General features: G+C 41.4%; 1 protein-coding gene across 5 annotated transcripts in view; it reads left to right on the top strand.

Annotated features, from left to right (window-relative positions):
- Positions 1-6,128: 6,128 nt before the first annotated feature.
- The window catches only part of DIPK2A (divergent protein kinase domain 2A), a 44,255-nt gene continuing 37,438 nt past the window's right edge, over positions 6,129-12,945 (top strand). For 4 of the 5 annotated variants that reach the window (XR_010410233.1, XR_010410232.1, XM_064586779.1 and 1 more), the window contains exon 1: positions 6,129-7,134. Coding sequence is in view for 2 of the 5 variants with exons in the window: in XM_064586779.1 (XP_064442849.1) it covers positions 6,478-7,134 (657 nt within the window). In the remaining 3 variants the exon portion in view is untranslated. Of the gene's footprint in view, positions 7,135-7,311; positions 7,439-12,945 lie in introns of those variants that run through there. The other variant, XM_064586783.1, reaches the window with a different exon arrangement.

Below are 12,945 nucleotides of genomic sequence, written 5' to 3'. Positions count from 1 at the left end.
GAGAAATTCCAGGTTGGTGAACACATGGTCAAGGGAGAGTAGCACACTTGGGGAGGGCATGGAAGCTCTAGCCCTTTTCCCATATTTTGCCCAATGCATCTCTTCCATCTGACTGTTCCTGAATTATATCTTTTTATAATAAATCAGTAATCTAGTGAATAAAATGTTTCTGAGTTCTGTGAGCCATTCTAACAAATTAATCAAACCTGAAAAGAGAGTATGTAAAAGAAGCAGAGATGATAACCTGGCATCTGGTTCAGATGCTACTGGCATCTGAAGTGGGAACAGAGACAGTCTTGTAGGACTGAACCCTTAACCTGTAACCCAAAGAGGGGGTCATGGGAACTTCTGATTTATAGCTGGTCATTCAGAAGTACAGGTAACCACTTGTAAAATAGAGGGCAGTCTTCGGGGACTAAGCTCTTAACCTGTGGAATCTGATTCTATCTCCAGGTAGATAATGTCAGAACTGAGTTAAATTTTGTCGGATACCCAGCTGGTGTTGGGAGAATTGCATGTTGATGTGGGGAACCACCCTTCCACCCATACATACACACACACATATCCTACATGTTAGAACTGATGGCCAGAATCTTTACTTTCCCAAAATGGGAATTCTTAATTATTTACCCACAGGGTTTATAAGCCCTTTTGTAAGGAAAAAAACAAACAAAAAAACCCCATCTGAACCATATAATTTTCAACACTAAATACATATTATGTTTGATACCCAAGTACAAAACATATGTGGCCTTCTTCAGCTGTGGCTCATCTTTACAAATGGCAGAGCCATAAGGCTGAAGACTATGGCCGTTTACATGTGGTTTCCATAAAGGGATCTTGGTAAAGATACCTTACTTAGAAGTCCGAGCTTTAGCTACTCAAGAGGATACTTTTGCTCTGTAAAGGGCAGCTGAGGTTCTCCAAGCTTTCTGGCATGCTTGCTTAGCCAGAGCAGTGGGCTGCAGCTGTCATCATCCACCAGAGGTGGCAGGAACATCATCTGCACAAGCCATTAGATTCGGAGAGGCAAGAGGCATAGGATGCAAGGCTTAAGAAGAAAACAGGCTGTCAAAGGAGAAAGAAGCAAAATTATCATAGTGCACACAACTTCCTCTCCTGAGAGCTATCAATGCAAATATAATGCTGGTAACTACAGGAATTTCTAACTTGTTTATGCTCCTTCAATATTTGCTTATACTTCAACATTTATCACAGACATGTAATAGAGCTGTTATGTATGTATCTGTCTCATCCACTGGACTCTTGAGAACCCTCAGAATCTTGAACTTGGGTAAAACTGAGTAAGGGGCACTTTCAGTATGTTTGTCAACCCATAAAATAGGTAATAATAATGTTAATTTACACAGGTCACACATTTTGGGTTGACTTTTCAAAAGATCTTAACAACTGGGTACGAAAGTAACCTGTCGTTGAAATGGTGTTAATTTTTCTATTTTTGCATGTATTATTTTCTTTGCTGAAACAAACGAAAAAAACCCGTAAGTATTAAAAATTTACAAGACAAAAACGTGCCTCTGGGTCAGCCTAGCTGATAACACAGCATGTTAATTTGAATATAAATCATGAATTATAGGTTGCCGTTGCATTTGAGCTAAGTTGCATTGTTCTGCACAAGTCAGAAAACTATATAATTCCGTTATCACAACAAAATCATAATTTGGGTGTTTATGAGTTTTATACATCCAATGAAGCCAAATGTTTGCTATTGAACCTGTCCTAAAAAATATCTGTGTAGAGTTATTGATTTAAAATACAATAAAATGTGTTTAAAATAAATAAAAATAAAACACTGAACAGCTTTCAAATACAAAAGCTGTCCTCAAGGTAATCTAGTATACACAAATCAGATTATTAACATTAATAAAGAGTTACAATTAACATTGTCAAGTGTTTGCATTTTAGGCAATGGAGTTAGAAACAAAGGAAAAGACTCCATCATTTTGTGGGATGTCTTAATTGGACTGAGAGTAATATATAAGATTATTTATATTTTGATGGATAACTATGGGTTTCAGTAACTACCTTAAACTTAGAAACACAAACATGGCACTAAAGAAAATGGACAAGGGGAAGTGTATTTCTAGCTGCCTCATTCTTTTCTTCTCAGTAACCCCATCTCAGCAAAGAGTGAATCTTCTAGTAGTTTAGGATAAAAACCACACAGTGATAGCTGATGCTTCTCCTTCTCTCACATCCAAACCTTGAATAAATTATGTTAAGTCTGTCTTCAGAATATATCCAGAGTGTTCCCACCAGCTTCCTCGCTATCAACCATTATTTCTAGCTTGGATTATTACAATATTTAGTCGTCAGTTGTTCCTTCAACTGTTTATTCATCCACCCATCCAATAACTACTAATAAACAACCACTTAAATCAAATAATGTTTGAGGTACTTCAGTACACAGAGAATTGCCCTTTTGGCCTTTACAAAGGAAATAAACACCTCTTATCTACCCTGAATCTCACTATGGTGCATTGTTCCAGGACATAACTGCCCAGGGCACCTAAAAGTCAATATTGAGAAAATTAATAACTAGGTAAGGTATCATTTTCAAAGTTGGGATCCTAATGCTTTAATTCTAAATCAAACTAAACTGAAGAACCTAATTGATATGTCATTGAGAATACTCTGAGAGGCCACCGGCATTATGATATGCCATGATTTTTGGCATATAACTGAACAGGAATGAAAGGAATTGAACAACACTGCTATATTAACATTCTTTTTATTCCTCTCAACTCAAAAGAACAAGATGTTTTGGCCTTTATATCTCTGAAAATGAAAAGAAAAAGAACTGATGTTGAGCTCTGTCAGATGCTAGCAATAAATAATATTTATCCATGAAAACTTAAGCTAAATGATAAAAAGCCCAATCTCACCAAGAAATACATTTCAATAAAGTATTACTTTTCATAATTATTCAAAATTATAATATTTATAGGTTGACCAACTGTATACTAATAATAGTTGTAATGATTAAAAAAAAAAAAAACTTACCTGGATTGACTTAACATTTAGAACATTATGACCACAAGATATGCAGTCAATACTAATACACACATACCTTTTTTTTCTGCAGCAAAGAATGATAACCTTTTTTTCCTGCAGCAAAGAATGATAAGAAGACTTTTATGCCTAAAACCATACTACGTAAGAGTAGAATCTGTAGGTCTGGGTTTCTCAGTAGCATACCACTATTGACATTTTGGGCTGATTAATTTTTGTTGTTGAGGGTTCCTTGTGCAATGTAGGATGTTCTGCAATATCCCTGGCCTTCTCCCACTAGAAACCCAGTAGCCCCTACTCCTAGCTAGGGCACCAAAAATGTGTCCAGATATGGTCAAATGTCCCCCAAGAGGGAGGCAATAGTCCCTGAAAACCACTACTTTAAAGGATAGAACAGCAATACAATGTAATACTTAGACATTCAAAGTGTTAGTTCACTTTTGAAAAATAGATGATGGATATCAAAATACTATATTTAATTCCGTGGTACAGAATTAAAAGAGTGTTATTGTAAAATAACATTTTATGATGCACTGGAAATTACATTATTTGCCATTATTTAAACTTATGGGGAAGAGCTTTGGATTTGAGTTTGTAATCCATTAGCCAAAAGCATCCTGTAATTTATAGGACAGGTGGGTAATGTACTTTAACATTCACTTTACTCATCTTTCTCCAAACCCTAATATATAGTACTTAGAACACGGTTTCTCTTAAAGCTGTAAGCCTTTTTAAAAATATATTTAAATATGTATTAAATTCTTGAACACTATCTTTCTTGATAAAAGCCTGGAAAACGTAACTGAAAGTATCAGGGCTCTTAAACAAATGCAAAATATTTAGGGACAAAGTAAATATTTTTCAAAATTCAACTTGTATAGACTAGTAACCTTTTCTACATCCTTTCTTCAGATGATGCCTTAGAAATCCAAGGATTTGGAGACAGAATCATTTTAGAACTCCAAAGATCTTTTCCATTCATCGAAGCAATACCTCTTAAATCCTGTTACTAGTCACCTAAATAGTCTCTAACTATGCTCCAATTCTCTCAGCTTCATCAGTTTACCGTCAAGAATGCTAATGGAATCATTCATTCTAGCTATAAATATAAAAATGTATGTAGTGCTGTTATTGTTTTAAAGCATTTCCACATAAATTATCTAGTATTAATCAAACACATCTAGAGGACAGATAAGAAGATATTAGGGATAGGCAATTTGCAGTTTAGTAATGACTTGCCGAGTTTTCAATTCAGCAGTAGCAGCAGCAGCAGAGTTGACATCTCCAGACTAATCACACCAAACGCTTTTCTTAGAAAATCCTCATTTGATACTTTGCTCATAACTTCACATTGTATGGAGTTTTGGGATGCCTGAAGGCAAATTAAATAAAATTACTGCAAAGATGGCAGAAAGTCCTTAGCAGCAGCCAAATTTCTTAATCACTTTATATGACTCTGAAGACTAAATCTTCCAATTTGTATTCAGTGTATCACTTAAAAATCACCTCTATGTTGAATATACTTACTAATTGTCGAAAGTTTTTTTTAAAGTTTGAATTCTTATATCAGGAAGGACAAAATATTAACAGTACTTCTCAAGAGGATGGCTGTGCTTTTTACAATCAAGTAACTGTTGAGAACAATATAGAGAATTAATGTCTCTCATTAAGCCCCTGTAGAGTTGATCTATTCATGCCAGTTACTAGTGTCTTCTAAAAATCATTGTTCAATCCCTAAAGTTAACTCAGGACTCTGATTTTTAATACCGTATCAGGAACCACCTTCTTCTCAGAACAAGTAGTCCTCATTTTAACTATTCGAGCGCTAAGACTAAAAAGGGTTGTATGTTCTCAGCTACTGCTAGAGTCCGGGTCACCTAAAACTTATACCAAAACAAGGCGCTATCGTTCAGCATTTCCGTGTTATTTTTGCAGTCGTGGCGTGAATCTGAGCCAACGTGCCTATGTGGAGCGCCAGACAGCCCCGGGTCCCCATGGCTACCGCCACAGCAACGCCTCGTAGCCCGCGGGGCAGGCCCCAGTTCCGGGGCCGCCGCGAGGCGGAGTCGGGGGTGGGTGGGCCTGGAAACCCCATCCCGCTCCTCACGGACCGCGCCGGCAAATTCACTTCTCCGAGCAGAAGCAAACGGCTTCAGGGCCGCGCTGTGAAAACAGGCGGGGAGCAAGGCAAACCCGCCACTTGCTCATCCCCGCTTCTTCGCAGCGGCTAGGACAGAACTCCCAGCTACACCAGGCCGCGTCGGTTCTCTCATGACACTTTCCTTTTAACTTCGTTTTTTCCGTACCCGCTCAGGAAATTTAAGATGCCTCCACAGATAATAACAGACGCCAAAGACGCGGTCCCCAGCCCGTCCGCCAACAACTCACGCCTTTCCCACGTTTTCACCGCAGGCCCGCCCCTGGCCTAGAGGCGCGCGGGCGCCGGGAGACGCGAACTCCCGCCAGGCGTGCCCCGCCTCGCCCCGCCCCCAGGCGCGCGCCCCACCCGGGTGAGGAGCGAGGAGAGCGTTGCCCCGCCCCCCTCCTACCCGGGCGAGAGCAGTCCGGGATGGAGTGGCAATTCCGCAATTCATTTATTTTTTCCCCCCTTACGGGACCGTTTCCATGATAGCAAAAGAGAGGCCCCAGTAAAACTCAACAATCATAAAAGATTAATTGTTAACCAAAAGTCATTTCACTACAAGACCTCGCCAGCTTATGCCTCCCCCAAGAGCTGGAGCTCCGCCCTCGCGGAGCCGGCCCCGAGAGCCACCCCCGCGGGCTCGCGCTTACGCTTTCCGGGCGGCGCGCGACGCGCTCGCTCCGCCCCGCGAGCCCCGCCCCCTGGCCCCCTCTCCCCCCTCTCTGGAGAGCCAGCGTGTACGAATCGGGGCGTGAGGCGTCAGGGACGCGCGGGCACCTCATCCTTCCCACCTTCCTACACTGTTGCTACTTTTCGGTGTGAGACATTCCAGCTTCTCTTCCCCTTCCGTGAGTCCCTCTTTCTCTCTCTCCAGAGACCCCGCTCGCCCCACAGGCGGCCGCCGCAGCTCTCGCGCCGCCAGCGAGCAGTACGCGTGCGCGCGCGGCCGCGCGGCCGTCGGATCCCCGCGCTTCCCCCCCTCCCCCGCCCCTCCCGCTCCTCTATAACTTGGTTGGCGTGCAGGAGGCGCCGCCGGAGTCGGAGGGCGGGGAGCTCGGAGGAGGGAGCTCGAGAGTTGTGGAGACTAGTGACTGGGAGAAGTCGCAGCCTGCTTTGGTCGGCTCCTTCCCGCTCCCCGTCTTTCTCTCTTACACACCTACTCCGCCTCCCGCCCCAGCCCGCGACCTCGCTCCTTCTCTCGCCCGGGGGCCCCTGCCGGTCGCTCTCCGGGTTTCGGCGCGGCGGGGGCGCCCACGGGGTGCCCTCGCCCTCCGGGTGCGTGTGGACGGGAGGCGGGCGGGATGTGGCGCCTGGTGCCCCCGAAGCTGGGCCGCCTGTCCCGCTCGCTGAAGCTGGCGGCGCTGGGCAGCCTGTTGGTGCTGATGGTGCTGCACTCGCCGTCGCTGCTCGCCTCCTGGCAGCGCAACGAGCTGGCCGACCGGCGCTTCCTGCAGCTCAATAAGTGCCCGGCGTGCTTCGGCACGAGCTGGTGCCGCCGCTTCCTCAACGGACAGGTGGTGTTCGAGGCGTGGGGCCGCTTGCGCCTGCTGGACTTCCTCAACGTGAAGAACGTCTACTTCGCGCAGTACGGCGAGCCCCGCGAGGGCGGCCGCCGCCGAGTGGTGCTCAAGCGCCTCGGCTCGCAGCGCGAGCTGGCGCAGCTCGACCAGAGCATCTGCAAACGGGCCACCGGCCGACCTCGCTGCGACCTGCTCCAGGCCATGCCCCGCACCGAGTTCGCGCGCCTTAACGGCGACGTGCGGCTGCTCACGCCCGAGGCGGTGGAGGGCTGGTCGGACCTGGTGCACTGCCCCTCGCAGCGCCTGCTCGATCGCCTGGTGCGCCGCTATGCCGAGACCAAGGACTCGGGCAGCTTCCTGCTGCGCAACCTCAAGGACTCGGAGCGCATGCAACTGCTGCTGACCCTGGCCTTCAACCCCGAGCCGCTGGTGCTACAGGTAGGCGCGGAGCCCGGGAGGGGGGCGTCCTGCCGGGAAGGGCCGCGCGAGGTAACCGGAGTCGGAGAAGTGGCTCCGCCGGCGCTCGTTGCCCCGTTTGGACCCGGCCCAGCTGGGCCAGCCTGCGGGCGTGGGAAGGGGGCGGCACTGGGGGACCCTTGGGCGCTGTGTCGGATTGTGGAGGGCGACCCGGCTGGTGGAGAGTCTGTTCTTGGCACCTAGATACGGGCGCATCTCGGATTTGACTGCGGATCCTTTAACACCAGAGGGAGCGCGTCTTGTACGTTTCCAAAATGTCTCTCCAGTGAGTTTCCTTGGGCTCTTTTCCCTGCCTTTCTGCTTTTATCCACCGGGGTTTGCACTTCGACAGCGCGGTCTGTTCACGAGCCCTTGGACCTTTCTTAGTTCTTAAGTGTTTCTGTACCGCGTTTGCTGTCCCCTTTGGTGCTCTTCGTGCCTGGCCTAACTTCGGCCCCAAAGTCTTTGTTTTATTCTTGAGCTCACTTACCTGGCGGATCATTGGGGCAGCTAATTTGGGGACAAGCTGGGGAATTGAGACTGTGGTCAGGTTAATCCATTGAGCCGTGCTTTGAGTAGGATTAGGAAGAGGAAAAAGTAAGGAAGGCATCGTTGGACTTGGGGCTGGGAGGATTTGAGGCCAACACGGACATTTTCATCCTGATTCTGTGACCTGCTGTATTCATCTAGTAATCTGGCTGCAGGAAGATGAAATATTAGGCCAGGGTGAGAAAAAGGGGAAGGAGATTCTTATCTCTCTCGTCTAGTTGATTTATTGGCTCTCTCGTGACTTTATTTTGAAAACAAACACACCTTTTAGGGGAGTAGGTTGGCATCTTTTTAGTGGTGACCGCAAAAAAAGAAAACCCAAAAAACTGTTGACCTTTGGAGTAGTTACTGAGTTTCTGCACATTCCCACCCGACTTTAGCGTGGTGTCCTGGGGTAGTGGTTACAACTGTGCGCTTGTGACCCTTCCTGTAATTGCAGGAAAGTTACCTTGCTCCTTTGCCATACCAGTTTTGCTGTTTATCAAATACGGGGGCGGGGGGGGGGGGATGACTTAAAATTAATAACTAACTTTGGTATACTTCATGCTCTTTCTGTGCTGCTGAGAATGTTACTAGTGGGGGGGGGGTGGTTGTACTGGATTCTTGGTGGGTTTTTTTTTTTAATCTGAAGTGCATGAATAGGAATGTACGGTATTCATTTACATTGCTTTCTTTTCTCAAGTTCTCCGCTGCCCAACTTAGCTGCCCAATTTAGCTAAGAGCAACCAGCTTCCTTTGATTAATTCAGCCAGATAATTTTAACACGAAATAAATACTTGGCCTCAAAACTTTAGTGTGGGTCTTAGTAAATTTTAAGCTGTCACAGGATGTATCTAACGGGTTACATTTAAAGTACAGATTGTGTATTAAACACTGCTCTCTTTAACAGTGAATGGTGTATAAAATTGGTTAAACTTCTCTCTCAGAAATTATTTTATTAAGTAGTTTCAGTAAAGCTAGTCAGCCTCTAAAGCTTAAGTCCGTATTTGTGATATACATTTGACTTGAAACTTTTTTTTCCATTTAAACTATCTTTTATCTTTGAGAAATAAATGTTTATATTAGGAAGGTTGGTCCCTGTAGAAAGCTTTAGCAGTGTATTTGCAGATAATCTGTCAAATTCTCTGGGACCCAAAAATTTAGTAAGGAGCTATCTGAGTAGTAGTACACATTTTCTGTGCTTGTAATAGTGGGTGCCTATTGAAAGGTTTTTATCAGGTAATTCTGAGTATTGGTATATTAGAAACAACAACTAGGACTAATATTTTAAGAAGATTATATATCCAGTTCTTTATAAAGATATCTTGGCATTTGATTTGCACTAAGGAAAATCTGTTTTATTTGGGAAGCTTTTATATTAAATTTTTGAAGTTTGAAGTTGTCTTGACATTTTCAATTTACTTTCTAGTTGAGATAGGCACATGTGCTTGTACCTTCTTTTCTGATTAACTCTTCCCTCAGACTTTCTGTTTTCATCTTTAGTGATAAACAACTTTTTAAAAAAAAATCAGTTATATTCTTGTAATTTAAACTTAGTGACACCATTGTTCTGAGTGGGTGATAGATGGGTTATAGGATAAGAGTTTGTTTTTAGTATGTGAGGAAATAGATGTTAACATGGTTAATTTTGGCTTTTGTATATTGCATTTGATATTTAGGCAGCTAGTAAGTGCTGTGTGAAATATAAATTCGGGGTCTTTAATACCAGTCAGTCATATTCGTATGTTTAATTTTTTACCTGATGAACAAGCAAGTTGAATAAGATTTATTTTTAAATAAATTTTCACAGAGCTGCTACTTTCTTTATAAAACCACTTCATCTGTGGGAAAAATTAGTTAAGTATGAACAATGCAATTGAGGTTTGATGGTGGAGTAAAACCACTAAAGTGAAAGGAATCTTAAAATTCTGTGATCAGGTACAAAGATTGTTACTAAGTCAAATCATATTGTTTGTTATTTCTGCTAACTAGACAAATGAGTACAAGTTTAGTATTTATGTGGGTTTCTGTAAAACTAATAGCCCAAATGGTAGTATGCGGTATTAATGATAGAAAACCTCACTCAAATTTGGGTATTTTTGCATTTTGGTTCATGTACCTTAAAAAATATTTTTAAAGATCCAAGCATGTATTTTACAGCTTAAAGAGGAACTCAACATTTTTTTTTTTTTTTCCAGGAGAGGGAGCTACTTCTTGAATTTTTGGACAGTTGGTGACAAATTAGATTTTTCTTATATTGTCCAAAAATTACCTTGGGGGGGTGGAAAAAGTCTTTTGAACTGACTTCATCAAACTATTCTTAACAAAAGTTCCAGTGTGGTAAACATGCTTCCAAAATAAATATTTAAAAATCTCCTTTGATAGGTACTAAAGAAAGAACTGAAAATGTATATAAATTTTGCCCATTAAACTTGCATCTTCTGATTTTAAGAAACAATAACAAATTAAATTTTCTATTATGCCTTGAAAGAAGACATGGAAGGTACTAAGTGTCTGTGTCTACCTTATCTATCTATGTAAGGCTATATAGATTTGTAATTTGTAGACTTAGCCATTATGAAATGGTATGAAAGTACAACTCTCTTCCCATCGTTGAATAGTTTTACTAGCTTACAGCAGCTTATCTAGTTCAAAGGAAAGTTGTTTGGCTGTAGAATTATCTTCTAAAAATTATAAACATCAAGAAACAAGATAATGCTAGAACCTTTATCTTCTACACTCATACTGTTTTTCTTCACAGTTTTACTTCACCAAGAAGTATGTTTTAATTATAAGTATGCCATAATCCTATGAAGAAAACTGAAGAGAGGAACTTTGTTGATTTTTTATTGTGTAATAGTATTCTTGGAATATTGGAAAATCAAGGTGAAGTGTTTTGACAAGATATCAAGGTTATTGGTAAATTTTCTACCAATATTTATAGTTACCTCTTCTTGAATTTATAGAAGTTGTGACTGTTTTAGAGAAAAGTACTGTCTGGATTTCCTGAAGCCCAATCCATCTCTGACTTGATGACCTAGAGATAATGATGATGGTCTTATTTATAGAAACAGAGAAAGCTCTTGTTTGTTTAAGATGGAGAAATTGGGAATTTGTCTGACTACATTTGTAGAACTTTGTCTTAAATTCTCTGAATCACAATTTTAATAGGAGTTCCTTAATTTTTTGCAGTACTTAACTGTCATTTATGCTATAGATTTTTAGCTTTTATTTCAATTTTTGTAAATGACATAGTACATGCAAAATGCATTATATAGTGCCAAATCCCTATTAAGCACTCAGTAAGTGTTAGAAGTTAAATAAGGTAAAAGTAACTTTAACTATCTACTGGTTAATCAGCTGTTTTGAAGCTTGTTTGGAATATGGATCACCTTAAAATAGTTACGATTCAGACTGTGAGCCATACCTTTAGTTGCATTGATGTAGTCCATCCCTATATCACATGATGAATTTTTACAGAAAATGTTGAGTGAATGTTGTTTTGTCCTTAAAGATACTTCCTAAAGGAGAAGATATCTTTAAGGTGCACGGCCCAAGATACGGTTTTTGAAGTAAACAAAAGATTGTGGCCATTTAGCTGTCTTACTTTGGACAAGTTAACAAACTTTTTTATGGGACTTATCTATAAAATGAGACTATTGGATTGGGTCCTTTCCTTTTTAACCCCAATATCCTTTGAGTCTCAAATCCTTGATTTGAGAAATTATTTTTTTCTACTTCTGAGTTTGACTTTAGCTGGTGGGTTTAAACTTCTAAAAGGGGCTTGGGGGTTTTGGTGCTTGGTCCCTGCTAGAAGGTATGGGAAGGAGGCCAGGATAGATAACCCATTTTCAAGCTTGTCTTCCTCCCAAATTTTTACACACACTAAATCAGATTAAAACAAAACGAAAAAAACAAGAGATTGCCTTTAAAGGAAAGAAATATGGAGCTCAGTGTGGCCAAGTATCTTGTGGGGCAATAGCATTTTGAAAGAATGTTCCAGACTTTGTCTCAGGAGTTTCTTTGCAAGCAACAGCTTAGGGAGCCACCTACTTCTCTCCCACTGGATGCTACTGTGATAACTGCATTCCCAGATTTTCAGAGATGGTTCTGAGTAGGTAGTTCTAAGTAAAGCACTTTTTATCTAATTCATAACCTTAAATCTAGAGGTTTTGGTGTTTTTCTTTTTCTTTTTTTTTAAATCAGAGGTTTTATCGACACTTAAATGTGCTTCATGAAAAAAAAAAACACAAATAATTCTGTGTACCTCACTCACAGCCAGAGACTTTTATTTTGGAAAGATTATAGAAACAGGCAATCATCCTTAGGATAGCACCACTTCCAGATCAGTGGAGCAAAATAATTTTGCCCCACTGGCCTGTTTTCTGGATTTATTCATGTCTTCTCACCATTATTAATTCTGAGGTCCCTTCTGTACTTTGTCTAATCTACAAACTATTTTCCTTTGTATTTCCACCACATAGATCAGTACATATTCCTCACATGTTGGTAGGGAATAGAAGGCTTACTTTTTGGGGATTTGCTTTCTAGACATGGGTAGTTGGTTTCTCAGGATCATCAGACTGGTTTTTATTTTCTGTTTTTCTGGTGTATGGTTTCTGGCCTACTTCCTGTATTTCAGTCATTGCTGTTAACCTCACAGAATAGCTGACATTTTTTTCTGTCTTCACTTTTCATTCATTATGCATATATTGAACTAATATGACCTTAGAATACAGGCCCTGCATTTTCCCTACACGTACAATGAACTTTAGTAAATAATTTTAAATTACTAGTGTAAGATGTGGATAGTTATTCATCCTGGTCATAGACCCTGAAAGGTTTTAAATTATGTAATCAAACCTTTAATCCAATTTGTATGTCTTTATTAAAATAGATTCTTGATAGGAAGTTATCTGAAATACCTGGAAGCTGTTTGAACTTGTAGCCCTGGATTTAGAATCAGAAGAATTGGACTTTATTTGTTCATTTGGTAAATAGTCTGTTATAAGGCAATTGGATTCAAAGGATCTGTCTAGGCAGCAAGTAGTGTACTGGGCAGGAGGTAGGTATATAAATGAATAATTACAATCAATATAGCATAATAAGCTCTCTAAAAAAAAAAGGTACCTGCACTATGTCAAATGACTCATTTAGGGAAAGACATGAGTGTATCTTTATAGGTGTGGATACCAGGGAAGATTTTATAGGCGAATTGAGTTCTGAAGGATAAATAGGATTTTGCCCATGGATGGGGCCTGGGGG

The sequence above is a fragment of the Mirounga angustirostris genome, unplaced genomic scaffold (assembly GCF_029215605.1).
Source record: "Mirounga angustirostris isolate CCGP_5_RB_7025 unplaced genomic scaffold, mMirAng1.0.hap1 SCAF_1, whole genome shotgun sequence".
In the NCBI taxonomy this organism is placed as follows: Eukaryota; Metazoa; Chordata; class Mammalia; order Carnivora; family Phocidae; genus Mirounga; species Mirounga angustirostris.
This window is presented reverse-complemented; position numbering and strand designations above follow the sequence as displayed.